Source organism: Penicillium manginii (assembly GCF_028828005.1).
Source record: "Penicillium manginii strain IBT 31320 chromosome Unknown utg000004l:1.0-7231830.0:1.0-7236170.0, whole genome shotgun sequence".
NCBI classification, from domain to species: Eukaryota; Fungi; Ascomycota; class Eurotiomycetes; order Eurotiales; family Aspergillaceae; genus Penicillium; species Penicillium manginii.
This window is the reverse complement of record NW_026643105.1, coordinates 3297842-3325809: the sequence shown is the minus strand read 5'-3', so window position 1 is coordinate 3325809 and position 27968 is coordinate 3297842. Positions and strand designations below refer to the sequence as shown.

General features: G+C 49.7%; 9 protein-coding genes across 9 annotated transcripts; 4 read left to right on the top strand and 5 right to left on the bottom strand.

Moving 5' to 3' along the window:
- Positions 1–626: 626 nt before the first annotated feature.
- Positions 627–1639, bottom strand: N7533_004948 (uncharacterized protein; the record flags this gene model as incomplete). Its single annotated transcript, XM_057101598.1, has 3 exons — positions 627–965; positions 1343–1426; positions 1517–1639. The coding sequence occupies 3 exons, from the start codon at positions 1637–1639 to the stop codon at positions 627–629; spliced, it is 546 nt and encodes a 181-aa protein (XP_056961228.1).
- A 1920-nt stretch (positions 1640–3559) lies between these two features.
- On the top strand, positions 3560–5328 carry N7533_004947 (class I SAM-dependent methyltransferase; the record flags this gene model as incomplete). The annotated part of the gene is made up of 9 exons (XM_057101597.1): positions 3560–3601; positions 3685–3737; positions 3890–3952; positions 4032–4061; positions 4140–4181; positions 4242–4367; positions 4444–4469; positions 4543–5158; positions 5229–5328. 9 exons carry the CDS (start codon positions 3560–3562, stop codon positions 5326–5328), a joined length of 1098 nt encoding a protein of 365 aa, XP_056961227.1.
- A 394-nt stretch (positions 5329–5722) lies between these two features.
- Positions 5723–7215, bottom strand: N7533_004946 (putative cyclin; the record flags this gene model as incomplete). Its single annotated transcript, XM_057101596.1, has 5 exons — positions 5723–6120; positions 6175–6496; positions 6550–6678; positions 6736–6817; positions 6890–7215. 5 exons carry the CDS (start codon positions 7213–7215, stop codon positions 5723–5725), a joined length of 1257 nt encoding a protein of 418 aa, XP_056961226.1.
- Positions 7216–9413: 2198 nt separating this feature from the next.
- N7533_004945 (uncharacterized protein) lies at positions 9414–9941 on the top strand (the record flags this gene model as incomplete). The annotated part of the gene is made up of 1 exon (XM_057101595.1): positions 9414–9941. One exon carries the CDS (start codon positions 9414–9416, stop codon positions 9939–9941), a length of 528 nt encoding a protein of 175 aa, XP_056961225.1.
- A 3848-nt stretch (positions 9942–13789) lies between these two features.
- Positions 13790–14905, bottom strand: N7533_004944 (putative fructosamine-3-kinase; the record flags this gene model as incomplete). Its single annotated transcript, XM_057101594.1, has 2 exons — positions 13790–13892; positions 13953–14905. The coding sequence occupies 2 exons, from the start codon at positions 14903–14905 to the stop codon at positions 13790–13792; spliced, it is 1056 nt and encodes a 351-aa protein (XP_056961224.1).
- Positions 14906–15269: 364 nt separating this feature from the next.
- N7533_004943 (armadillo repeat protein) lies at positions 15270–18383 on the bottom strand (the record flags this gene model as incomplete). Its single annotated transcript, XM_057101593.1, has 3 exons — positions 15270–16250; positions 16304–18006; positions 18083–18383. The coding sequence occupies 3 exons, from the start codon at positions 18381–18383 to the stop codon at positions 15270–15272; spliced, it is 2985 nt and encodes a 994-aa protein (XP_056961223.1).
- Positions 18384–19695: 1312 nt separating this feature from the next.
- Positions 19696–20844, top strand: phoB (regulatory cyclin phoB; the record flags this gene model as incomplete). The annotated part of the gene is made up of 1 exon (XM_057101592.1): positions 19696–20844. The coding sequence occupies one exon, from the start codon at positions 19696–19698 to the stop codon at positions 20842–20844; it is 1149 nt and encodes a 382-aa protein (XP_056961222.1).
- Positions 20845–21810: 966 nt separating this feature from the next.
- N7533_004941 (putative tRNA-specific adenosine-34 deaminase subunit Tad3) lies at positions 21811–23668 on the top strand (the record flags this gene model as incomplete). Its single annotated transcript, XM_057101591.1, has 3 exons — positions 21811–21937; positions 22006–22057; positions 22114–23668. The coding sequence occupies 3 exons, from the start codon at positions 21811–21813 to the stop codon at positions 23666–23668; spliced, it is 1734 nt and encodes a 577-aa protein (XP_056961221.1).
- Positions 23669–25018: 1350 nt separating this feature from the next.
- N7533_004940 (mRNA-binding ubiquitin-specific protease UBP3) lies at positions 25019–27689 on the bottom strand (the record flags this gene model as incomplete). Its single annotated transcript, XM_057101590.1, has 2 exons — positions 25019–27079; positions 27138–27689. The coding sequence occupies 2 exons, from the start codon at positions 27687–27689 to the stop codon at positions 25019–25021; spliced, it is 2613 nt and encodes an 870-aa protein (XP_056961220.1).
- Between the last annotated feature and the right edge of the window lie 279 nt (positions 27690–27968).

The window sequence follows — 27968 nt, the reverse complement described above, 5'->3', positions numbered from 1 at the left end:
TCAGTTTCAATCAAAATCTAGTGTCGCAACACTATTTATAACTAGAGAACCATGGGACTTTTTAAGGTTGGCTGAACAGCCGCCAATAATTACACGTCTCGAACTTGAAACTGATGCACCCTCTTTCACTCTTCGCTCTTCGAGGGATTCTCTAGCCCCACTCCCGATAGTATGCACTAGTCTATATTGGGGATAATCCCAGAATATCAATATTACAGTGTCTGTATCAATACCATTATCTTCTTCATTAAAACACGCTGTCTTGTCTCGTAATTGTATTGGCGACCCAAGGGAACTACTTATCACGGTGCGAGCTTAGGATTCGTACTCTAGAAACAATCAAGTAGTATCGACGATTATTTTATCATCAGAAGGTCCTCCAGTTCAAATTCCACCTCCTTCGCTTGGGCCTCTATTTCTAGGTAACCAGGCGCGATCTCAATAACTCGGACCCATAGATCCCGAGATCCATAGCCTTGGTCGAGGAACTTATCAGCGCGTCGGGTTGACTCTAAGAGTTCGAGGATAGGAAGGTCCATATCCAAGCGATAATTCTCATTAGAAGAAAATATAAAAAAGCAGGAAAAGAGGTGTTCTCAGTTAGAGAGAGAGGGGGGGGGGGGAATTTACGGTTCATTATACTGCGGCGGGCCTCCGATACGAGACTCGGCGATTTCGCTGAGATACTGACCCATCTGCTCGAAGGACATAGTTTGGCCCATATTCCAGGGCCGACGGAGGGTAGAAACGCGGATATTCCCGTTAGAGCCAAATTGAGCGAGAGTGAGGCGCCCGTTGGTTAGCCCAGGTTCGTCGATCACGAACCACGTCAGGCCCGGCCCGGAGGCGAATACCACCGTGCCGTCTCGGGTCATGGAGAGGACAAAGAGATCGGCCGTGTGAAGGTAGAGCGCGGGCAGGACTTCGCTGAGCGTGATAGGTGCGCCGGAGCCCGGGTTGAGTAGCTACGGGATGTGGGAATTGGGGGCTTGGCCCGCCCCGTGTAGATCGAAGGGGTGCGACCCATACCATTCATCTTGATGAACGTTCATCAATATAAGAAACTTCACGAGGTGGACATAGTTATGTCCGTGGGTCTCCCGGTCTACAGAGGTTAGGCATAAGAAACGTTTGTCGGGTCGCGCGGTGAGGTGTGAGAGTGCTATAGTCGGGTAGTCGAGAGCCGAGTTATAACCCGGGGCACGTTGATAGTAGGACTGTACTGCTCGTTTGTATTTTTATAATTTTTCTATTCATTCTCAAGCACTTCAAAAGATGGAGGAGGGGGAAAATAGCGTAAAATTAGAAAAGGCTTCAACATTAGGGGTGTTGCTATACAGACCTCGCGGAGCTCCTGGCTAGCAGTAGCCCATCTCTCGATTAGGGCTCGCCGGTGACGCAGCGCATCTGCGGGGGTTGACGTGTGCTGGAATTATTCCTCTAGAAAGTACATAAGATCAATCGTCAATATCAATCTTATCATCAAAGAAGAATGCAGTCATATAGATTATCATACCCGTACGAACAGCAACCACCCCTTGGCTTCATCCGTAAGCTCTTCCGAGTCTAAATCGGTCGAATGCAGGCGGATCTCGGGAATGCCCGCTGGCCAAGACGCTTGTGATGATGGCTGTGACATCCTATATGTCTCGATTACTATTTTTGATTTGTAGTTGTTGTGGGGTTCGATTGCAAGACTGTAAAAGAGAAAGCAGAGCCAGTGGACACGAAAGACGCGGGGGTGAAGTACCCTGCAACTTGAAGTCTACCGAGTTCGATTGAGAATAATTTTCAAAAGAAAAGACAAAAAGGGCCTGTAATATTTCTTCAACGGCCCTCTGTCATCTCCGATGTAGATAGTTCACCACTACAGGCCATATCATAGATAAGCTTTTGCTTAGGGGTACCGAGTGGCAGATGTGTTGAATTCACAACCGAATAGATTGTTGTAATTAATATGTAATCTATGTCAACAGCAATACTCGTCTTATTGACAGAGGTACTCCGGAAAACATCCAAAATAGACTAGTGTATCTTCGCGGTGGGGCTAGAGAATCTCTCGAAGAGCGTATGTAGGAGGGTGCACCAGTTTCGAGACGTACTGTATCCTATTAACCAATCTTTTCTTCGGTGGTTGGTGCGATAAAGACCATTGTCTTCATGGCTTTTCATCATCCGATCTCGACAATAAATTCTCCGTTAGCTGGCCGTGTATTGAGGGCGGGCTAAATACAGAACGATACTACGGACGTGAGACATAGGCAGTGTTTACCCTTTCAAGCTCTTCGGTGATCCTGATCTCTATAAGTGTCGCATGTCTGCAAAACTCAACTCCACATTTTCACCCGGTATAACTAATCATACGATGTGATACAGCATAAATCCTTGTTCGGAGACTATGCCAAAGTACCAACCCGCCCACCACCCACCCCGAAAATACGCTCTGTGATAGGTGGAAAGGGTTACAACGCGGGGTATCGGTGGCACGGGGGGTTAAGCTATTCTTCAGCGCGATCGCTAATCGGATCTGTCTGTCTAATGCACATTACTACCCCGTGACTACTGGGCGGTGGCAATGTATAAATAAGGGCGGAAATTGAATTGGGCGTCGGTCCCTACATGAAAGGGTTCTGCAGGGGTCACGGTTCACTATGCCTTTTTCGGGAAGGCAGTTTGAAGTGAAAGTCGGGATTAAGGCCTGGAACAAGGTTCTTATAGGGGCTGGGCCTGGCGAATACGAGTATTTTTGAACGTTGCTGTGGGAAGAGTTGACCAGCTTCGGGGTTTGCCCAGGTGGTCCATGTTGAGTAAATTGGAAATGGAGACCCGAGACTTGAAATGGATCGACCAAGTGTGTTGTCGGTCAATGCTTGCTCCAGAGCTAACCCAGTGCTAATTCTCGATCGTTGACAAGGATCATACGTCTAGTTACTGCTTGACACCCTGTTATCGTATCCAATCTGGATATCCGGAGTACTAACTGGTACTCAGTATATGTGGATATAGTATCTATCCATTCTGTCGGGTTGAGGTATAACTTGTCCACGTCACACCCTATATGCAAAGGAGAAAAAAGAAACTTTGAATACAAAAAACTCTGCGACAAAGAGATCTCCATCTGGAAACCCTCAACCATTTTTGATCCGTGCCCAAAGACCTTCTCCAATGGGTTACCGACAGAGTGGTTCAACTCCACAGTGGCGGAAGCATCATTGGCCAAAGACACCAAGGAATGCCACTCCTCTTGTGGATTGACGACTCCTCCCGTACTCCTCTCGCCTAAGAAACCTTTCTGGCCCCGAATGGCTGGTCCTATAACCTTCGACCGCCTAAACGTCTATGTAGGTCGATTAATGCTGGAACCGGGCGGTCCGGGTTATACATTTTAAGTCAAGCTGTATCTTAACCTTCTTAACCCTCCCTCCCCGCCCAATCCATTCTCCTCACCCTCTCTCCGATTCTCCGAAAGTCCCCTTTTTTCAAAACTTCCACTCTTTGTTTGCGCCACCCCACTTCCAGCAAAGGGTCCCCCTTAGCTGTGGCCTTCCCTCCGGTCGGCATGACTGACCACTCCATCTCTGACGGGGTATCGATCGATGTGGTATGTTTGCGATGTGATGACGGAAACCTGACCCAAACTGTCGGGATATTGAAATGTGCTGACCGGGGGGAGTGGCCATCCAGGATCCCGAATTCTATGACAATGACAGTGCCTACGGCGATGATGACTGGGCATCGTGAGTATTTACTCTCTTTATCTTTTAGATGTTATATCTGCTTTTTCTTTTTTTCTTCTCCCTTTGTTTGCTTTTTCGGATACGCGGCGTTACGCGTGCCCGGCCTGGCCTGTGCGTTTCATCGGGTCTAACAACCGCTTTTGTTTTTTTAGCCTTAGAGACACCACATCCATCAAATCTTCGATTTATCGGGGAATGATGGAAAATGGCAGGAGGTAAGTGTTTTAATATTGGCAAGGAAATATTACACAAAATTCCACCACCAGGTTGCCTTTATACTTACTGAATCTACAGATATCAAAGTCTCCGAAACAAAGAATACTGGTAAGGAAATAATGACCCAACCTCGACCTCGGTCTACTTCTGCAAAGGGGGCAAATGTTAAAACTGACACCTTATCAGCCTTCCCTCAGATGAGCAGCAATTTGAGGCCTATGAAGCAGGGTAAGTTCCTCACTTGTATATGATATGATATCCCGTCGAAACCCCACTAATTATCTCCAGGCACCTTGTGGATCTCATTCTAGACTCCGAGCGAGAAAATCCGCTCTTCCGCGCGCCATGCGGAGATGATAAGGAAGCGCCCCTTCATGTCTTGGATATTGGTACCGGGATGGGTACTTGGGTTATGTATGCCGACTCCGAGTCCGAGACAACATGTTTCACATCAAAGTACCTAGAAAACTCGCAGCTAACCATTTCCTAGCGATGTGGCCGATATGTTTCCGAATAGTGGGTTCTCTCCAAATTATCCCGGGGCCATCTACTCACACCTGAAAGAAATCCTCTGACCTAGTAGCAATAGGTATTGTTCGCGGTGTGGATCTCTATCCACCACCCATAACCTGGATGCCGCCAAACTGCACAATCGAAGTAGACGACGTGCTGCAAGAATGGACATGGCGGGAACCATTCGACCTCATCCGCATGCGCAACATGATCGGATCCTTCGACCAGGCTGAGTGGGACCGAGTGTACCAGCAATGCTACGACAAGCTCAAACCCGGCGGCTGGATCGAGCAGTACGAAGTCGGGCCATTTGTCGAGTGCGACGACGGCAGTTTACCCGAGGACAGCGTGCTTGCGAAATGGGGGCCGAATATTCGCGGCTGTGGCGAGCGTGCGGGTCGGACGTGCGATGTGATTTTCACCATGGCGCAGAGTATTCGCGAGAAGGGCTTCATCGATATGCATGAGAAGAACTACAAGTGGCCGATTGGTCCTTGGGCGAAGCATCAGAAGTTCAAGGAGGCTGGTCTGCTGAACTATGAGCATTGGATGTCTGGGATTGAAGGATGGTGTATGTGGTTGCTTACCAAGTTCGGTGCGCCGGAGCCATGGAAGAAGGAGCAGGTGTATGTTTATTGTGCGCGTATGCGTAATGATATTAAGAATCCGGCCTATCACACATATCATAGGGCGTAAGTGAAGCTCTGAGATCGACGAGCCGTGGAGTCCGTTTGTTTTGGAATGACTAACGCAATTTTATAGGAAGAGGATATGGGCGCGCAAACCGTTCCCTGGCGAAGTTTCACAAAATATGAAGGCTACCACGGAGTCACCGGAGAGACCCGGGACTACTAATGAGTGACGGACGGATGGCTATTCGCATTTAATTCTGGCAAAGTGGCGTTGGTCGGCTTTCTCCTTGTATATACAGCATACGACTGCCCAGGTGCAGGTCACGATTTGATACCCGGTTGGTTGCAAAGGCAGAGAACTACTCAAAATGACTCAACTCTGTCGCAAGCAGTTTCAAGTTCAAAATTCGAGGCACAAGTGATAAAAATGAAAAAAAACCCCCCCTATAATATACTCAATACTCATACGAAGCTATCTCGCTTAAAGTGACAGGCAATGCTAATGAACTCGTTGCATAAAATCATGGTATTCTGAACTAGGGTATCATCAAATTTTGAAAAGCTCCTTCCTTTTAGTGGGAGGTCGACGCGAAGCTAGCGGCGGGGCATCGATCCCACTTAACACTAAACCTCCACCTCATATTCCTCCATCTCCACTTTGAAGTAAGGCTCGACCTGTCGCTTCTCATCTGCAGCGCACTGGGAATCGATCGTGAATCGTACAGCCGCATCGCGACCGCGTTCACTCGCCCCGAGACGATCCCCGTTGGCTGCAATTGGGGTTAACGGATGCTGAGGACGCTGTGGGGTATCAGGTTGTTTATCGTTGGATCCGTTGCTCGCGGAAGCATTTTGCTGACGAGCTCGGTCGACCCATTTGTTAAATCGGGGGATACGCTGGGAATTGGCTTCTTTGTTAAGCGGGATGCGGACAGTCAGAAAACGAGGCGCTTGAAATTCGGGTCCAACGGATGTTAAGCCACGGTAGTCGGTGTAAAGTTCGAGGAGATCGAAGAGAGTTTCTATTCAAAATCATTAGTACGAGTCCAGTAAAAGTAAAGACAACCCCCACTTACCCATCACTTCTGTGCGATTCGTCTCCCAATGCGTGTAGTCCGCTCCCGACTCGATATCCTCGATTCGCTGGTCAAGAAGCCGCCCTGCTAATTCGAGGCAAGCGAGAGCCATGGTCGGTGTCGTTTGTTTGAGAGGGGAAAATGTTCGGTAGAGGTCTAGCGAAATTCGATATGCCAGAGAAGAGACCTTGGAGTCCGCCTTGTACTGCAATGACATCTTTGCCAGGGTCTTCTCCGGATGTCGGGTACGGAAATCAAAGCCAGAGCACTCTAGCATGAGTCGTTCCAGACCAATGATGGCTCGAGAACTCGCTTCAAAAGCCTAGCAACCTGTCAGCCAAATAACCCCATCTTATATGTCTGAAAGTACCGTACTTGATCGTCTGCTGAAAGATGCTCGGAGGGTAGGTATTTAAGATTGTGCGCCGCGCATAAGATCTCGCGAGACTTTTTCAAAGTGTCTTCGATCTTGCACGCAGTGAAAAGAGCCGCGGCCGCGGTATCCTGCGAAAGACGTTAGAGGAGGCCCTTTTTTTCTCCGAGATAGCAACACAAACACACCGTAAAGCTATATTCGTTATCTGGGCGAATCAGTCGGTATCGGTGGTAATAAATAACTGCAGTATTGAAGGTCCGGGTCGGCCTGTATTCGAATTAGCTTCCTTTCACTCCACGCCGTCGTTGCAAGTCTTTTTGGCTCGGGTTCTCGACGTACAACCGCAGTGCCTTGCGCACATTGTCAATCCAGGTCACTCCTTGTAGACGCTGCGACGCCTCTCGCGTGGCATCCAACCCCATCGCTAGGATACAATCCCGGATTGTCTGCTCGAAGAGGTAGGGCTTGGCAACCAGGACAAAGGACGGGTGGATGGGCGGAAGTTCTGGCGGGCCATGATCTGATTCCGAGCCAGGATGAGCCCGCTCATCCCGAGTCGCGTGTGCCATCGCAGTAAAGGGGCGCCGGATGCGATTGAAGAGCGACTCCTCCGTGTACGCGGGGATGGGAGAGTCGCTGGAAGCTGTCGATTCGATATCCTCCATATCACGTGCTGATAGTGAAGTTCGTTGCGGAAGAATGCTGATCCGAAGTGTACAAAATGATGGGGTGCCCAAGTGTTATGGATGGAGTTATCAATGGAGTCATGGATGGAGTTATGGATGAGGAATAAGAGAGGCAGAATTAAACAGTCTTGAAGTTTTATTTCTAAAGGCAAAGTTCAGTCGGGCTGAGTTCAGTGATGGTTCACTCATCTCCAAACTTGAAGGTGAATGCTCGAGTCCCTAGGTAAACGGCACCAATTGAATTGACAATAGTTTGATGGAAGAGATCACAAGCTCTTAATGGAAGATAGTCTAAGCATTTCAGGCTCTTCATTTTAGACTTATTTGTAGGTCGGAATGCTGCATGTTCAACATGCTGTATTCCACTCACCTTTTGCATGGGAGAACGATGGTGTTGGGGAGGGGGAGGAGGCCAAGTGAAAGTAGGAGTGGATGGCAATAGTGGACAAGGCATCGGTGCCCAACAACTTGAAAAGAGTCCATCCTGGTATCGTAGCTCCGAATGGTCTAGGTGTCTTGGCCCTACCCGTTTGGGGGGAAGAGTGGTCAGGTTGATTAATGAAACGCTAGTAGCTGCCTTGAACCACCTTTTTGCCACTTTTGTTTCTTGTCCAGGTCAGAAGATCAATTTCAGCACTCGGCATTCTTTTGCCTGTTTCTTTTTGCCTCCTTCCCTTTTAGTTTTGTTTGCTGGTTGCTGTTACCTTCAGTGAGTTGTGCCTTCCAAATATATTTGTTTGTTGTCCCCACACTACAGAGCCACCATTGTAGCCTCGGGCATCAATATTCCTTGCTCTCTTGCCTTCTGATTTGTATCTTCGAATTACGTATGCTTCTTCAACCCTTTCTATTTTATATTCCTTTAAGTGACTCTGCCTGATAACCTCAATTTGTGGACTTCAAACTCAAAGCGAAACTTGATTCTAGCGTGGTTCAGCATCTGAGTCCATGATGAATCACTGATTTTATGGACTCGCATGGACTATTTGATGCTCTAGTAACTCAATCTACAAGTACTTATGTAGTCCAACCTCAGGAGCCTTCCTCCAAGGCTGCCCAGGTGGCCTAAGCTAGAATTCGTATAAAATCAATCTCCCTGTCAGGCTTTGATCTGACGAGGATCCTTGCTAGGGAACAGATTCATACATTGGTACATGCAAGGTTCCTAGTATTCCCTACTCCCTCGATCTTCTTCCTCTTCTTCCTCTTCTTTAGTCTCATGTGGGAAGTCTTTTTTTAAGATTCTCAAAACGCAGGCTGTTGGTGATTTGCGCTTTTTATTCACCTTTTTTCAATGAATCAATACGGTGGCTCTCGTCCGGTTCTCTTAGTGCCGATTTTCACACGTGCTGTTTCTTTGTTTTCCAACCTCTTCTTCAATCTAGGAGGATATTTATGCGTATTATAACCCGTATAGATACACCATAGCTTTTGGGGTAAATTTTGAACATGGGTCATTCTTCACTTAACTTCTGGGACCCTGAAATGGCTTATACACAGTCATGCCAATGTAGCGAAAAGAAATAGCCTCCAGTGTTTTATCGCAGCTTGGTCAAACTATGTACTCCTCTTTGCAGCAGATAGTATCTTGTTTCCTACTAGTTAGACATTTGCCAGTACCTGTGTGTATCTCGTTGCTACTACTTCCACGGGTTAAGTCAACTTGAAGGCACCAGTGATCCATTTTCCCAATTAGCACTCTACTACTACCTAGGTATACTCCGCTCATTGAGGCCTCCCTCTTGCATTGTTCCCTCTCCACCCCCTCTAGCCAGTTGGTATCCGACGGCTCACTATTCTCTTTCCCATTCTGATTTTACCAACCTCATCACCTCTTCGAACTGACCGTCCGTTAGATCTATCAAAACTCCCCCCTCCTAATAAAAGGTCAGTCTAACATCGATCCTTCTCTCTTCATCTTATTCTTGTTCTCATTTCTCATTTCGCTGAAGCCAACGACGCCGCGTCGACTGAACTGTCTTTACTGTCCGGTCGCAATCTACTTCTCAGTTTCATTCGAATCTCATCTCTTTGAAGGTCTCCACACGCTATCTCTCAGTTTTATGCTAGAAAGCTGTCCCAAATGGCGAAGTACGTTCCTTTTATCTCTTTGATTCTCACTTCACTTGGCAGATCTAAATTGACTTCAATACTTTGATAGTCAAAATGGCCCGCGAATGGGTAAGCCGAGACGCGGCTACATCCCTCCCATGATAGTCTCTGGCTCCGATAGTATCCATGTTGATCCCCTTCCCGACGGATGGGCAAGACGTGTCCGGGATCAGCCCCCAGTCTCCGATAGCTGCCGGCAGCTCGCCGCTCTCCCAATGCGACGGGAGCTGGTGTTCCGAGAAGGTTACAACCTAGACGATCCAGAGCTGGAAAATATTCTCGATCCGGACTTCAACATCCAAGAGGCAGAAAACATACAAACCACCTTTCTCAATGCCTTAAATTCTGTGGGACCCCAGACCCTGGCTGAAGCCGAGCTCCTCGCTCAAATTAAGTGGGAGGTCGAAGAGGATATGGCCGCCGTTCAATCTGAGGAACGAGCTGAGCAGAGGTACATGATGGGCGTGCGGCAAGAACCACACGAAGCTGAGCAGGAAAAGCAGGAAGGGAGAGACCGATTTGCCGCTTTCCAGAAAGAACTTCGTCAACTGAGAGAAGGACAGCGTGACAATACCACTCAAGCTTCCAATTAGTTCTCCAGGATGTCTCCATCCCAAACACGGGCTTTGCAGCCTTGTGTCTCATCCTGTCTCATTTCTTTCCGCCCCATCGGCTCCTTTATGGAGCAACTTTCTTTGCAAAAATTCAAATTCCCAAAAAAAAAGAATTATTCCGTTCCAACAACCGCAATCTCTCGCAAGAAAAAGTTTCATTCATTGCGCAAGTTTTCGTGGATTTCTGCTTGTGCTTCTTCTTTCGTTCGATACGGCGACGCTTCGTGGAATTTCCATGGATGCCTTTCTCTTATTTTATTCTTCCTTATTTTTCCTTTGATTTAATACGACATGTTTCTCGGAATTTTTATGCCACAGGCTCTCGAAACTGGCTCCTTTTTCTTACCCTTTTTTTCTATTTGATGGGCAAGCTTTCTTAGGGCATAATTTCATACATTTTTATTTTATTTTTATTTAGTCTTCTTCCGCTTTGAACCTACCCAAGAGATCATTAGCTCTGTATGGACTAGTGGAGGTCGGAGCTTTTACCAAAAACTTCTACTAATATTGCTCCAGATGTCAACAAAAGATAAGCATTCGCAAAGAAGATATCAAGAAACACGATGATGTCTGCTGCCCATACTACCTCTGCGGTGCTTGTAGGGATAATGTTCTTAAAGCGAACAAGGAGTCTCACAAGCCTGCCTAGGTACATGTTCTGATATATACGGTCCATGTAGGAAACGCCTGGGAAGATTCGAGAAAACCAAACTTCCACTGGCAAAGCACGAGAAGGTTACCCGTCGAAGACTTCCCGGTGTATATGAAGACCTGTGAAATGCGGTCTTGCAATCCATGTGGGAAACGCTTTCACAAGGAAAAGACCGAGACGCTCTAGTACTCTAGAAAGAAGTTGGCCCCGTTCCCTCCTTTTTTTCCCGCGATCGATAACCATTGCACTTGCCCTAGGGTACACTCTGCGCACGGTAATGCCTACTGCCTCAGGTCGAGTACGCTACAAATCGACCTGGTGGGTTCAAGTTCAGGTCACGTCATGTTTTGACCTCCGCTCTTGCTATTACCCCAGATTCACTAGGTGTTCGATCCACACACACACACACACATCTTCTTCACTTCACGTCCATTGTTCATATCCCATAATGACTTCAAAACTACCCGCCGCTTTTCAAACAAACCAGGCCAGTAAGCGCCTCGGTCAATTTCCGCTGATTTGGAGAAGAGTAACTTGTTTCTTGGTCACGACGAAGTTATGGAGAAGATATACTCCAAATTTTTCTCTACTCAGGGCATGCAAATCCTGCCGGACGAGCGGCCAACTTGGAAAGCTGGAACTGAGGGTATTAAATCTCTACTTTGATTCAAATAATAGTCTTTGTCTCAACTGACTAACAAATGACAGTGACCAGTGTAACCCAAATACCTACTTGGGTAGCTACCGGCAACCTACGAAGTCCTACACTAGTAGGCTATTCACGATTCCAGTCCTCGGACAGTATACAGGCAAAATCTGGTTCTTTTTTTAAAAAAAAATCTATTGATCTGCAGGATTAGAGGCTTTAAGCGCGTCCAATATCGCAGAGCTATGGCAGCCTCCCGAGGTCTGTCTTGGATCAAACAGCAACATCAAATATCCAATCCTCTTTCACTCAAGTTCTGATTTATGGGCTTCGTCAGCTGGCTCTTCGACTTATCATCAGGAAGTTAGAAGAAGTTGCTCTTGCTACTGCTCATGATGAGGTATCTGGAGACCAGGAACCTACTAAAGTCATGATATGGTCTATCCGGCGACCTCTTCTGCAGCATAATGAAGATTTATTTGTCCGTGTATTCCTGCCAACTTCCTGTTCATCAAAGTCACGATTGTGTGGGCTTTTCAAGGCTTTAGAGTCCTTCTTTCTACCCCTTCTGTAGAGTCCGGACAATAATGCTAGCTGATGACCCGTCCTGCACACTGATTGGGCATGTTAGATCTCATAATGTCTTTTCCATTCCCTATAACTCTTTGTATGGTTCTGTATATGGTACTACTCTGTGTTCATTGGGATTTTCGACGGCGAACATATCGTACTGAAAGCGAGCCCACGATGAGAGCCTTCTCGCGAGGAGGCAAGACGATAAGAACTTCTTCGAGTAATCTATCACTTCTGGTAACTCTTGCTGGTTTGCTGAGAGTCCTCACTACGCCTCTCTGACCGGAATTTTTGATAATCAGCGCCAATATCGACTCATCTACTGACATGGCATTCGAAGTTGTAGTCCAGGGAGTCAGATCAAGTTCGCCGATCTCCTGCTATATGTAAGGATTTATTTCAGTTGAAAGATGCAGTGATGTGTCCCGTACTGAATGCCCACATTCACTAAGTCGACTTTTCATAATAGAGACAATATCACCATCGACTAAATTTCCTACAGGAATCCCCTTGTCTTCTTCTTCCCTTAGATCATCCTTGTTCATCGTGCAGCCCCAACCGGTCGTCGTAATAGTGGTCCTTAATCGTACTTTGACAAGAGCCTCGGGGGCTTAGAAAGTAAATGCGGGACAAAACTGTCAGCGGACAAAGATGAGAGGCCTGAGAGATGTTGTACCCAAATCAAAGATGCAGTAGTGGGATGGCGGGGTTGGGCGTCGAGCTATCACCTGACCTGTGTTATGAGGAAGTAAGCCACGTCAGTCGGTCGCATAGTTATCAACATTGAGATGCCTCGGACTTGAAGGTCGAACTGCTGATTGGGATTGTGGAGCGCTATGCAACAAATTCAGGCAGAGTGTTTTTTTTTCTCGCTCCCCCAAGCAACACTCACTTGAAACTAATTCAGGCGGTCACATTGTTTTGTAGATGAAAGTATGGTCACTCAATCTCCTAATTGATACTCAACGATCGGTTCTCATTTATCACATAGGTAAAAAAGTGACTGGTCAAGTTATTTAGGTGGCACGAGATTAATTGGCATTCTGAGATTGCAGCTGATATTATCAAGGGGAGCTGTGTAGTTTAGCTATTGTGTATGAAGCGGGCAAATTGCTCGAAAGGTATTACTAGTAGCAGATATGGGCAAAATAGGAATGGGGCAAATGAAAACGAAATGGGAATGCCAAACCTGCTGATTACTACATCCCTACTAGTATATGCGATGCGTAAGCCCTATAGTATACTAATATACCAATAGTGAGCATGGAAATACTAGTACTAGTATCCATGGATACGTAGGTACAGAGTTATACATTCTAAGGTTTAGAATTGTAGTAAGCTTATTCGAAGGTACTAGTAAATCATATCTTCGAGAACTATATATAATATGGGCAAAATTATCGTAAACTCCTAGCAAAATAGGTAGCCTCATACGCTCCTGGAGTCAATATAAAGTAATTAGAAGGGAAGGAGAAGCCACTACAATGGTAATTAAAGCTTGATAGGACTGTCAAGCACTTTAGTGGCTCATACAGAAGTTTGCGAGGACGGAAATAGACCGATAGACGCCGAAGCTTAATTATTGAAACTGGATTCAAGGGCTCGGAATTTAACTCGGTTTGATCATCCTAAGGATAGCGGATTTTATCAAGACCACATGAATGAATTCGCTATTTCACGTAGTCGATCCAAATGCGGGTTCGAGCTCATGAGCAGGGGTCTTCTGGGAGGCTACTTGGGCCATGGGCCGGGTAGACCTCTTCAAGGTATTGGAGTATCATATCCGACTCGTAAAGTGGCTGTAGACATAGCTCGACTCCGCTGGGAATGAGAAAGTTGGCTAGACCACGGGATATTCACCATAGACACCATGATTTCTAATCCATTGCCCATTGCATTTTTGGGATTTTCTAGCTCGTTGTTCAAAAAGATACCCAACTTGACTGGAGGTACAATTTACTTTCCGTCGCCATACTTCCGGATCAGCTTTTGCATAATTGACACTGCTCCCGAGCGATACCCACCCCCGAAAATAGCATGATGATTCAAATGGTGGTACCTGGTCATAAAGTTAATCAAAGCCCCAATTCAAAAAGATAATGAACAAAAAGAGACTCACAATTCATACAACCTCACCCGATCATCATATTCCCCCACGGGCTCCGTCTTCGGCACAACGCGATGATATTTCTCAAAAAACCCAGCCCCAAACCCACCAAACATATTCATAATCCCCAATTCAAACTCACTATGCCCATAACAAGCCGACGGATCATAAACCACATCTCCAGCTTGATCCTCTCCAGACCCAGACCCAGAACCCAGAATCCTCCCCCAACCCACATTCCCACTCCACAAATCCCCATGAATAACAACAGGCACGATCCCCTCCCCTTGACCATCAGAATCATATCCCAAATGATCATCACCCAATAATCTCGGCACAACACTATGAACAGTCTTCTCCACAAGCTCACGCAGCCCCGCATCAGAACCATTCCTATCCTCCGACGACCCAAGAATAGTAAGTAACCTCTCCTCAGCAAAAAACGCCGCCCAACTATCCCGGAATAAATTCGACTGCTTCGTGTCGCCGCAGAACGTCGGGACCGGGAATCCGAATCGTCGACGACCACTCTCGTCGATTGGTGCAGGCGTGGTGTGTAATTTTCCCAGTCGGTGCGCTAACGTAGCAGTACTCTCGTCATCATCGCTGCTACCAAACCGACCAGCGCGTAAATCAATATACTCCGTCGCGAGAAAGAATGTCTTGCTATTGCCTTCTTCTAACGGGCCCCAGGCTAGTGCCCGTGGACAGAAGCCCGGGACGGAGGTTGCGATTGCGTTTAGCGATTCGTATTCGCCGCGGAACATTTCTGAGGCGGAGGGGCCGGCTGGAGAGGTTTTTATGAAAAATTTGAGTTTGTCGGGGGTTTTTGTTGTTTTGTTGGGGATTTTGGCGTCGAGGATTGCGGTGTTTGTGAAGCCGGAGGCTAGGTTGGTGGATAGAGTTGCTTCTGTGTTGTTGGGGAGGGATAGGGCTTGGAGGATTGGTTCTGGGACTGGGGACATTTTTGCTTTTGGGATGAGTTGAATTATTGTTTGTTTGAGATTAGAGGAATGAGATGGTGGTTTACGGTGCTAGGTTGATGTTCTCGTAGGGATGTGAAGTGCGCAAATCAAGTACTATGACGTTAGTTTCCCCACACGATTGATAAGGATCTGAAAGTACCCTAGGGGCATCATAGCAGTAACTAGTAGTTACTTATGAGGAAGGTAGGTCAAATTCCAGCTTGAAGATACGATCATGGATATCTGGATTGATCTAAGCATTTTTGCACTGTCCAAACTGACCTATGCAGAATCATCGACTAAAAACTTGAAGACAAACGCCGATCCTCCACAGGGCTAAATCAATATCCCAAACAATACAATCTCATGAAGTAAGTGTATTCAACAAATGCACCGCCGTCTTCGTGCGCTCCCTCACATCCAAATCAGAATCCTCTTCAAGGCTAACCAACCGCTCAACAACGCCCAGCTCCTTAAGCCGGGCGGCTCGTTCGCGACACCCTTCATGGTCGCTCTGGTCCTCCTCGTAGACTAGGTTAATCACAACCCAGACGCAGCTAACCCGGACCTCGCGATTCGGGTGGTTGAAATGGCCAACCATCGAGACGAGAAGGTCCTTGTGTGATACCAGCAGTTGACGGTGGCGCGGGAGGCCAGCGGCAATGTGGATGACGAGGGCGCTAACAGAGCTGAGGATCTCGACGGGGACCTGGATTGCGCGAGTGGGATTTTCACGGCGGTGGGAGAGCTGGATGCTGCGCGGGCGGAGATTGTCTGCGAGAGCATCAAGGAATTCTTCCTGGCCTACTTCTTTGAAGAGGAAGTCGATCATCTCGTTTGCGCCGGGGCCGCAGATTATGTTGCGGATTAGGTCGTAGGTTTGTTCTTGGACGGAGATGTCGTCTTGGCGGGTTTGCGTGGACTGTTCGATTGTTCCGCGGAGAACGAGTCTGCGTCTTCGTCGGGCGTCCGGGAGAAACAGGTCGAGATTCATTTTTGATGGGGGCGTGTCGGTCATTTTGAAGTCTTCGGCTAGTCCGTCGATATCTTCCATCGGGTTGAGGATGTCGACTTGTTCGCCTGCTGAGTTTGCTCGGCCCATGGCGACGCTTGCGGCCTGGTCTGTTTCTTCGTCCACGTTGCGTCGAGCGGCGCTGGTGGTGTCTTGGCTGACGACTTGTCGGATCCAGGTTGAGCCGAGTCCCTCGATGACCTTCATTTTGATGTCGTTGGCTGTGTTGTACACCACATGCTTGAGCGCCCACAAGGATTCAATCTGTAATTTGGTATTTGGGGAATGGGCATGTTCACACAAAATGGGAATGATGTCCGCTGAAATGATTGCCTGGGAGGATACATTAGATGAAATGCTCTCTCAGAAACATATTGTTGACTGACCTCTTTCATAGGGCTAAAATCCAAGGCTAAGTTACAAATAGCCGCAGTTGCCGCAATCTGGACTTCCAGATCATGGTGCTTGAGGAGCGCAAACAGAGGCTCGGCGACTCCTGCATCAACAAGGCTGGTTCTGAGAACACTCACGGATCTAGTTAGCATTCGAGTAGCACCACAAGCAGCCAGAAGTGTTGGCGTGGGGTTGCCATCTGCTGCTGAGTTCTTAGGCATGGAAATGGCGTCGGCCGGGGCATCACTCGGCCGAGGCTTGAGAGAGTCGATGATGTAGGGGACCACGCCATTCTCACAAACGGATTTGCGATACTCGTCTTTGAACGGTACCAAAGCTGCCAATGCTTTGAGGATGCTCTCACGATATCGCATTATATGACACATTGTGGGCGAGTATCCAGAAGGTCCAAGCTGGCACTCAGGCGACACTGTCTCAGGGTCGCGGGCCGGGCTGTCTCCGCCAGCATACCACATCGCGCGTAAGTTCTCTGCCACTGGATTATATGTTTCCTTGAGGATTTGAGATAGACGCTTGAGCGCATTGCCGTTGACTGCATGTTTTTGAAGCTCTTGGTCGTCCATGACTAAATTAGCTAACACGGCTGGTGCCTCTTCTTTGGCACGCTGCGTAGGCGTGATCAGCCCATCATCATTGGAGCCTTGTTCATCTGGCAACTTGAAGTCTCGGTCCAGCATTCGAATGAGGATCGGGACTAACAAAAACCCGAACATGGGGACTCGATGCTTCCTAGCGAGTCCTAGACGGAACAGGACAGTCACCAAACGTGCGGCCATCAGACGGGCAATTCCGGTTTCTGATCGGAGAATGCACATCAGCCATGGGATGATTGAATTCTCGTCATCTTCTGGGGAGGGCGTCTCGGCCAGCGAAAACGGAGTAGGATAGGAATGACTTTGGCGACGTTGCGAGCCGGAGTTGCCCAAAGGTGGAAAATTGGCTGAGTTTGGAGATGACTTCTCGTGGGTCAATGGAACCGACGGCAAGAGGTGATCCACTGGGTTTGCACCGGGATGGCGAGGAACTGCCGAACCGGACAGATAAGTTGAGCCCCAAGGGCCTCGTTTGACATCGACTGCGGCAAATCCAGGAACCTGCTTTGGGAATACCGTGACCAGGCCAGGCGAGGAGAGGAAATGCTCTGCCCTCCACTTTGATTGTTCGATGATGGTCGTGATTGCACGAAGGATTGGCGCCAAGCGGGCAGATGCCGGTGCTGGCGCCGGTAATTCCCCCAGCGCGCCGGGCTCTTGGAGATGATACTGAGCACCAGGCAGAACAAAGCCCTGTGCCACAACGAAAGAGGCCAACTTGACGGACAGAGCATCCAGCACTCCGCATTCCGCTAGTGTCGTTTTGTGTACCTCCTCTGAGCATAACTTGCCAATCAAAGCAGCTGCCAGCTCAATGCAGGCTTGGTTTTTCAACCTGTCATAGTCCTGTGCGATGATCCGCCTCAAGGCGCCAACATTCTCGCTTGAGAATACAAGGTCTGCTAGGCGGGTATCTCGCGGCCATTGTTCCTGGCTTTGTAATGGTAGCCGGTCGGCAATGGTGTTGAGCAGCCGCAATATAGGGAGACTGAAAGATTGCGGGCAATCCGGTGAGGATAGAATAGCGAGGAGGATAGAAATGATTTCACTGGCGAAGATCGGAGCGAGGAATGTCGGGCCACCTGTTTGAGATGATTAGCGGCCAATCTGGGGTTGCCTTATAGACTTGCAGATTGTAGATCATGCTGCATCACGTACCTTGCGCCACACTTCCCACAATCAGAATTGATTGCAGACATGCCTCATATTCACTGGAGGTGCGATAGTTTACCGGATTAGGAGCCGATCCATTGGGATCTGCTGAAGCGACTCCTCCAGGTCGATAGGTCGAAAGCACCTGGGCCAGAGCGGGGAGGACCCCCGAGGTCACATAGGTTTCTTTGCGCTGGTCATGGCCGATCAGCTCGTTCTTGAGGGTGCGCAGAGATTCCGCCTGTGAGGACACCGACTCCGAGCTGTGCAGCTGCAACAGAATCGGCGGTACTGCCGCTCGAGTCATCTTCCGAGAACCACCGCCTCCCAGTGGGAGGTCCGCGAATAAATCGCGCACTTAGGGAAATCGTTCAAAGGTTGGGGCGAAGATCGATCTCGTGCCTAAGAAAAAAAAAGGATTGCCGCGGGGGTATGGGGGGGCCGTATGGTCGATGGGAGCGGGACACGGGGAAGAGAGTTGGAGAGGGGAAGGCCGGATTCGGGCGTCAGGTCGCGTGTCCGACGGGCGAGCGACGGTGTCAAGGAAAATTGGAAAGATGAATCAGCCGGACTCTTTCAAGAATGGAGATTAATTGGAGAGGGAGATGGGTGTCTCTTGGCTTTGTTCCTTTAAGATTGCAAGTAACCCTAAGCTCCCAAGCTTCCTTTGAGGTTCCCCCGGTCTCCGCATGTCATGATAAGTGGTTACGTAACCAGTGATATTGGCCTGAGGCAGCAATCGTACTGCCTAACTAAGGTAACTCACTAGTTCACTAGTCACTGTTCAATACTAATACCTACATAGACTAGCTGCATTCAAAGCCACTCAGACTAACTCCGATGAATGTTAGTCAATCTGGTCCCTCATAATGATCAGCCACTGTCTGACATGGCCCCGCCCGATTCAACTGAGCCTCTAGATTACGTGGTGATCTTGGTCATCTATCACTCTATATCTATATACTACCAAATTTACCAATATGATCCTATGTAGAAACTGTACACAATCTACTTTCACTTATTCCATACTGGAACTCCTGGAACTGCGGACATCCGAGTAGATCACATGATCGGAAATCAGCCCTGTAACTTGTGTACTGTCACGTTTTGTCATCTCCGGCCCGGCCAGCCAATCATCACCCTTGAATGACTACCAAACCCTCCCCCGGAGTTCACGCCGGAGTGCAAAGTATCAGATGGGCGCCCCTCACGTACAAGGCGTATTACATTACCTCATGGCCAAGAGGAAAATCCTGTAGTAGTACCCGGGTACTAGTAAACTCGTCTGACTCTTCCTTCTCCTTTTAGACTCATTACAAACTCTTCCCCATATCTTTCTTCATCCCCCCTCACCCCCTCTCCTCCTCCTCCACCTCCACATTGCTTAAGAGACCCTCCGGATCGAATTCCACCCTTGGTCTCATCCACTCATCCTGTGTTAAGCAAGGATGAGGCCGTGCGCCAACGCCTCCAGCTTCGCCCCGTTGACTCGTGCGCCCACGTGGTGCCAGCGTGCACTCCGAGCGGCTGCTGGACCTCAAATTCCTGCATTCCCAGCCTAAACACTAAACCCTATACGATCACATTACGGAGTACGGATACCTACTGTACACTGTACAATGTTGGCCTCCTCCCCTTCGCCCTCCACTACCGCTCTGCGTTCCCCACGACAGCAGGCGGGCCATTATGATCCCCCGGCTCCACAGTTCAATAGTCCTCGTTCTTCGCGCTTGGCCATTGAGGAGTTGCGGACCGCGCTGAATCGACATACCGTCGATCCCTCCTCTCCTGAATCTCCTGCAGTCGGTCACCGCAGGCGCGCTTCTGTTTCCACCTCCGCCACTGCGTCTGCGTCTACCCATCCTTATGCCTCCGCGTCTACGTCTGCTTCCGCCGATTCCTCCATTGTCTCCAGCAGCTTAGCAAACACCGTGACTATCTCTGGTTCTATGATCCCTCCGCCTCTTCCCCCTACCACCCCTTCCGCCTCCGCTTCGGCTCCGGTGAACGTGAATTCTTCCTCCAATTCTTCGGAATCGAAGGTCTCAATGCCCGCTCCTGACGGTTCCGGGTCCAATAAGCGCAACAGCCTGACTGATCACCACCCGTCAGATGGTGCCCCGTCGGGCGCTGGTGATCCTGAGGGGCAAGTGTCACAGACCAAGCGCCTGCGCCCCTCCAAATCGGAGGCAAAGGTCTTGCCTGCCCAATACGAGGACGTCGACCCCCGCGATCTGGTGGTGCTGATCTCCAGCATGCTGATGGAATTAATCCGATTCAACGACAAAATTCCCCTCAATGAAGGCCGGCTAACGCGCTTCCACTCTCGATCCCCACCTCGCATCTCCGTGCAGGATTACCTGCAACGTCTCACCACCCACGCCACCCTCTCCCCTCCCATCCTCCTCGCCATGGTCTTCTATATTGACCGTCTCTGTGCGCTATACCCAGCATTCACCGTCTCCAGTCTCACCATCCATCGTTTCCTGATCGCCAGTGCAACCGTTGGCAGCAAAGGGCTCAGCGACAGTTTCTGGACGAACAAGACATATGCCCGTGTGGGCGGTATTGGCATGACCGAGTTGGCCATGCTGGAATTGGAATTCCTATTCCGTGTGCAGTGGCGCATCGTTCCACAACCAGAGGTGTTGGTGGATTACTACCAAAGCCTAATTGAACGATGCGATGGCTTCGAGATCGAACGCCCCAGTGGCGACGACTCTTCTGTCGCAGCGGCGACCTCCAACGCCAATACCCCTTCTGCATAGAGCCCCGGGGGGGCTACTTCTTAGAACTTGCTCAACCATGGCCGCATCGCTTCTCTTTTTCCCCGCCATTATCATTTATCCATTATACCTTACGAACTAATTCGGGCTGGCCTCGAGAGTGGTGGTGCAGGGATGAGAGATGTGAGAGCCAATTGATTCAAACATTTCATCCCCTTAGATTCACCCGCGACGCGATCTTGATGAAACTATGATTGTTTTGCATCCACAGAGGGCGTTATCTGATCGAATACCCCCGTCATGCTCGTGATCTTTGGGGTTCTGCATCAATCGGCACGGTACACTAGAGTGGTCTTACCTACTTAGCATACGCAGGAGAGGGTGGTGTTTTTTGTATCATGTTTTCAGCGTTTCATTTACTAGCAATATGATCCGGCGTTCTGATGTCTCATGGGATGATGCGCTATCAATGAAAATACCTATGGCCAATGTTTTTCTCCATTGTCCGCTTTTGCTCGCTCCCTTTTTTTCCCCCTATTTAACAATTTTTTTATTTAACTCTACCATTTTCAAAACAATCAACTATACACAATACAAAATACAAAATATAGAATACAGGATAAAATAATATACTTCATATTCTATCTAGACGTGGCGATCCTACTAGTTTTACTAGTTAAGATGGCACTTGTCCATGGTTGGAGATTAGGGCATAGGGTGCGGGGTTAGGGCAGGCGCAAATCTCCTCAATCTTTAACTCTTATCTGTAGGCCAACTTTAAAGGGACATCCCATACCACATACTGCATATTGTACTATACTACTGCATACCAGCATTCACTGTTCCCCGGACTCTCCGCAGTCGGACTTTCCTGTGCGGCATCGCACCTCCCTCATCATCGTCCCCCAGTCATGTGGTCGTCTCCTCGCACCTTCACCTTCACCTTCTCTCTTTCTTCATCTCTCACCTCCCTCTAACCTCTACACTCACAACCACCCGTTCACAACAATGGATGCGTCAACTCACGGCTCCCCAGCCGCGTCCATGAGGTATGTCGTTGAGGCAATTCAGCCTCTAGATGGATATGTAGTTCCTATCAAGTCCATCCAAGAAGTCAACCCACCTGAAGATTATGGTATGTGATCGAACCCCAACCCCACCCACCATTACCTCAAGCGCGTCAAGACTGACTTGACTCTACAGATGATGCTTATGTCGCTGAAGTCGATATCAAATCCGCTTCCAGAGTGATCAAGTATGTCAACTTCTCATGGTTATACTACCGACAAAGCACTAATAATCTCGCTACAGAGCTCTCGATGCTTCGTTCCCTCGCGACGCTTCTGCCCTCCCACTCAATCATCTGCGCCGCTTCTGCAAGCGCGAAAATCTGCCAGAGCCAGTGAGGCAATATGTAGATACAACCTATCCTCAGAAGACTTCCATGGCACCAAGCATCTTTGTCTTGCTTGGAATTTCTCTTCCTGATATGGAAGGAGTGCGCGCCTTGCTCGAGCCGTTCATCCCAGTCCCTCGTCCTCGCTCCCGTGCTTCACAGGAGCCGCAGGAAACGGCCTCAACCCCCAGCACCCCAGAGCAATCACCAGAGCTTCTTATTTTCCGCACCAAAATCCCTATCTATCCACCCTCAAGCACCGAGGTTGCCAACCTATGGAGCCAATCTCTGTGGCCAGTCACCTTCAATCCTGCAGCTTCTCGATCGACCGTCGCACCTAATCCCCAAACTCTCAACCGTGACCAGAAGTCCATCGAACCTCGTGCTGGATATTACGTGTCTCTCGCACGAGAGGTCGCACTAGAGGCAAAGCAGTCAGGCCGCGGACGCGGCGTAGGCGCCGTGATAGTCGACCCCCGAATCGAAGCGCAGATTGACGAGAAAGCTTGGGAAGAAGGCTACGATAGCCGAGAGCGCTGGCCACAGGCCGTTGTCGCTGTTGCGGGTGACTGTCGCTTCGCACGAGCTGAAGCTGGCGGGCCATCACAAAGTGACCGACATGATAATGTCGGTCCCAACCCGGCATGCGAGACGTACAACTCCGACTACGAAGGTGGTCCAGACCTGCACGCACTAATGCGCGCGGTCGAATTGGTTGCGCGGTCGAGGAGAGAGGCCCCGGAAAATGAAACCGATCACGCGGCCATGGCCTGCCAACCTGTTGTCCACACGGATCCTCAACTCTCAAAGCCACACCAGCTCAGCGCCCTGGAGAGATACTTCCTCTACGAGGTCGGGAGTCATGTCATCGACGATGAGTCCACCTCATACCGCCCTTCGCCCGACACGAGTTGCCAAGTCTCGCCTCGAAAGAGGAAGTTCGCAGCGCCGAACCCTGAGGCAGCCGCCGAGTCCCTCGATGCCCTAGCAGAGACTGAACTGCCACCATCAACCTCTCTCCCCGCCCCTCCTCCCCCACCACTTGCGAGCCTTCCCCCGCCTCCCCAAGAAGCAAGCGGGGAGTCGGAGGGGCGTTCGCCCACTTCCCGCATTCGAAGTCGGGCGGAGGGCGGATACCTGTGCACGTCTCTGGACGTGTACCTCTCCCACGAGCCGTGCATCTGCTGCTGCATGGGCCTCCTCCTGTCCAGATTCCGAGCCGTTATCTACCCGCGCGCCGGCCGTCTGAAGAGCGGTGGTCTTGCTTCGGGCCCCATAGAGGCCCAGAAGGCCGTCCTAGCGAACGGAGACGCCAACGCCAACACCAACGGTAGCCAACCAGGCGAGGACCGGGAATACTACGGCCTCCACTGGAGAAAGGAACTGAACTGGCGCGCCCTGGGATTCGAATTTGTGGAGGACGAGGCCGACGAGAACTTCCCTCCGGAGGAGGTCGCCTTCCACGCCTAGTTCATCCACCATGTCCTGTCCTGTCTAGCTCGTTCGATCCCCTTACGCATGACCACGAATATGAGATGTAAGATTAGCCCAACACTATCCTATCTACGACGTAATGAAGAGAACAAGAAAATAAACTTGAAACTTCCTTTGAAATTTTTTTGGGGCTATAAAAACATTGCTTTTTGGTTCCGCGTCCTCCTCTTCCTCATCTGTAGCCCTTCCTAGAGTTCATATAGTATCGTCTTTCTTCTCTTCTCTGCTCTGAGCAACGTTCTCTCTTTCTCGTCCCCTTCTTCATATTCATCTTCGTCTCCGTCTTCTACTTGCCTTGTTTCTGGTTTGGATTTCGATTTCGATTTCGATTCCACTCTTCTTTCTCAACGCCCTCTCCTTTATCCTTCACGCTTTCTGTCAAAGATACAGCTCAAGTAACAGCAATTGTTTTCACCTGGCCTCCGATAATGCATAGCCCACTAGCAAAACAGTTCCCGGCTTCCCTCTCTGATATCCGTCTATTGAGGGGGAGAGGGGGGGAAGGGGAAGAATAAGACAAGGAAATTCATGACTCCATCGTTGGTCCCTTTCTGCGCTCGCGGTAGTAGGGATGTATGTATGAAATAGAGGGCCGGGATATTGAGCTGAGCGAGGCAGGAGGACTTGGAGGAAAGTCTGGTTTGGGTTTGTTTCGCGGGCGAGGTGAGGTGAGGTGGTAGAGGGAGACGTAGGTGTGGAGTATATTCGTTGTGTTTTGACAAGTCGGGTCGGAGGGTGGGTAGGTGTCGACTTATGTTCGATATTTGTAAAGGTGGCCCGGTCAAGCTAGGATTCAGTGGTGGTGTGGTGTTATCGGGATGTGGTTGTTTGAGGTTGCTGATATGCGGATGTTGTAAGACTGCCACTGGGGATGTTGAGTGCGGTATTGCTCGCGTTTTTGCGAGTGGAGGGACGTGTCCTGGGGAGCTTGTGCGGAAGTCACGAGGCAAGATGGTAAATATTTTTTTAGAAAAAAAACCTGGGCCCGCCCTGCCCTGGTTTTGCATAGATACTCTTGCCGTCGTGCTTTAGCCAGCGTCCGTGTTGTTTGAGGGAAGCTTGGATTTGCTCCCGTTTGTGACTGAGGTCGGCCCGGCGTGGTATTTACAGCCGGCTGACGCACAAGGCCTGTCAGTGCCCTGCAACGTTGTGAATGGAAGTCATGCGTGAAATTGAAGAAAGCGCCACTAATGTGGGGTATGATGCTGTCGCAAATAAACAAATGTTGAAAATAGAAATGCGTATCTCATGTAGCCAGGGGCTGAGAATGTCGAGGCGGTATGAAGTTGAGTATGGAATCAATTCTGACCACTTTCAATGACATGGTTATGACAGGCGCTGGTAGAAGAGGAGGTAGGCGACCTTGTTGTCGCGAGAGCCATATCTTCCAAGGGGAGTGCGCACCCCAGATGATGGGGCAGAAGGAGGTGCAACTCCATTGATGGACTTCTTGCTTGCATGTCCATTGGAACCAGTTCCGTTCACTTGACTCCAGCCCTTGTCATTGTCGGCGGCCTCGATTTCATCTTGGTGGTCAATGTGGTCGAAGATGTTGGTGTGGATGTTCTTGTCCTGCTTGTTGTGTTTTTCAAGCGCAGCTGCAAGCACCTTGGGATCTTCCTCGCCACCAGCTTCCGCCACGTCTTCACTGCGAATGCGGCGAAGGGCAGTGTCATCCATGCGGATCCACTCACGGCCATCCTGGCGCCTAACATCGACAGTGTAGTGACCACCGCTAGCATTCTTGCCGTGATGGTAGATGACTCCCATGAGGCGATACTTCGGGAGACCACCCTGCGCATTCATGGCGTTGCGGCGGTGTGCTGGGAAGACTTCTCGTGGAAGCTCCAAGTCAAGGGGATATCCAACCTTCTTCCATATCTTCTGAGTAGCACCAGTCACACTGTCGTATTGGAAACGCTTCAGGTGAAGAATCAAGACTGGAGGTAAAGTTTCAATGAACATCTGCTTGGTAGCTGTGACGTTGGGACCGCGGGAAGAGTTGAAATCGCCTTGGATGTTTTCAGGCTTGGTGAGTCCTCGAAGAGCATCAATGATATTGTGGACTTCGGGAGCACCAATGTCGAGCTGGAGGGGTTGATACGGTTCCATTGTAACGGAAGTCTTATTGCCGGGAACCTTAAACTCTGAGCGCAACTTACCCCCAAAGATTCTAGTGACCGGGGATTCAGAGGCGATGTGACCAGAGGATTGAGTAACGGCCGACTTTTGCTTGGCGCCGACTTCGAGCCATCCGTCTCCAGAAGAACCCTCAGTGGAGTCTTGGGAAGCTTCGGTTTTGGATTTTGCGGCACGGTCACACTCTTCATGCATCTCTTCAAGAAGGAAACCCAGGAACTCTTGTGCATCTTGTTGGTGGCCACGCCGCATGTCCCTGAATCGAGGAAGCTGTCGAATCATATCATAAACAAACTCAGGAACAAAGGACTCGCCATACTGCTCAAGCTCGGTGGGCTTCAGTCGCATTCTCAGTTGGTCCTCCGAAGTTGCAGCATCAATAACGCGGAACTCTCTCATAAACATAATCAAGGCATCGATGAGGGGCACGTCGCTCTTGAAGCTGTGCACGGCCCGCCGACCAACATGCTCAAGGAATTGGTGGAATGGGACGCATGAAACCAAGATTTGCAGGACGGAGTTCATATAGCACATGTTTCCAGTGTTGACAAGCCCTCGGGGCTCGAGGAAAGCGATTTTGTCGCTGTATTGGGTGACATCTTCTCCCAGGCTGCTCAGTACGTCTCCAAGAGACTCGCTCTTCGGTGCAGCCAACGCTCCTGATTCGGTAGTAACTGGAGCGGCGGCGGCAGGGCTTGCGGCGGCGGCAGCTGCTGCAGCTGCTGCGGCTTTGGAGCGGACAAGGTCGGCCCATGACTTGGGTGCTGCGCGCACAGGCGAAGCCGTTTTGACTGAGGCTTCCGTAGTGTCGACAGAAGGTGTCTGCTCGGCATCAGGAGTGGCCGACTTGGGTGTTTCAGATCCAACGCTAGAAGTGTCTTTGGCGGTTTGGCGACGGGGAGTTCCTGGAACATTTGGCACAACAGGAACAACAGGCGCGGGCTTTGTATTTTTCTGCGGGGTCTGGGATTTCGCTGTAGAAGAGGGAGTGGTTGGCTGTGTCGAGTTTGCTTCCGATTGAGGAATAGAGGTGGTGGGAGTTTGAGGTTCAGAGATCACATTAACACCAGTATCGGCAGACTTCGTGTCTTCTGTAGGCTTCACATATTCCTCATCCTTCCTCTCTCCGATGATATGTTTGCCATCTTTCTTAGGGAACTCGACAGCAGCCAAAAAAGGACGAACTGATCGGCGTCTGGTTCGCAGTCTTGGCGGGAAGGACACTTCAGGAACTGAGAGCCAGGGGAGCTAGTAAGAGGTTAGTGACTGCTATAAGTAGATTGGTTGGATTTTGAACTCAGCTTACCGGTGCGGCAAAAGGAAGTTTCGGTTCGGGTTCGATAACTTCAGCCTCGGGGAGAGTCTTGGGCTCCCATCGCGGGGGTGGAGTCGCGATGGGGTAGTGCTGGAGCGGTTGCACGGGCATGACAGTATGGTCTTGCAGCTCAGGATGAATATGAGCCGCGTGTACTGACGGTGACATCGTTGGTTGTAAAGGCGTTGATGTCCTCGGCTGCATTGGTAGTGAATGAGGAGGAATATGGTTGGGTGCCATGATTGGCTGTGAGGGCGGATAGGAAGACACAATCATAGGACCATAGTGAGGTTGGGCTTGGTAAGGACGAGGAGGAAGTTGCATATGACCATAAGGCGGATACCAAGGAGGAAATTGTTGAGGTGAATATGCTGGGGGCATGTGGCCGTTCATACCATTCATGCCGTTCATGTGTGGGGGATACCCCATGTAAGGTGGGGATCGCATGTTGGGATGACCAGCGTTATAGGAGAAGTCCTGCTGCCGCCGCGACTGCGGCATAGGCGGCTGCCCATGGGGCATCGGGGGCAGGTGGTGGTTCATCTTGACGAGGCTGGAGATAGTTGTCGCCTTTGTTCAGCCACGCGCTGCCTCAACGGCAACCATGCGCTATGAAAATCAAGATGATCCAAAAACCTGAAGACTAAATTTCATTTATGCAGCCATGTTGGCCTTTATCGAAAACCGAGTGGATGTTGGGAAGGGGGGGTTGGGTATATCGGGATCGGGGAGTGTGAATCGCTAGAGCTGGAGATTTGAATGTTAGACACATTGCGCGGGATGAGGGACGCGGGTTGGGTTTTGATTTTTTACCTCAATAAT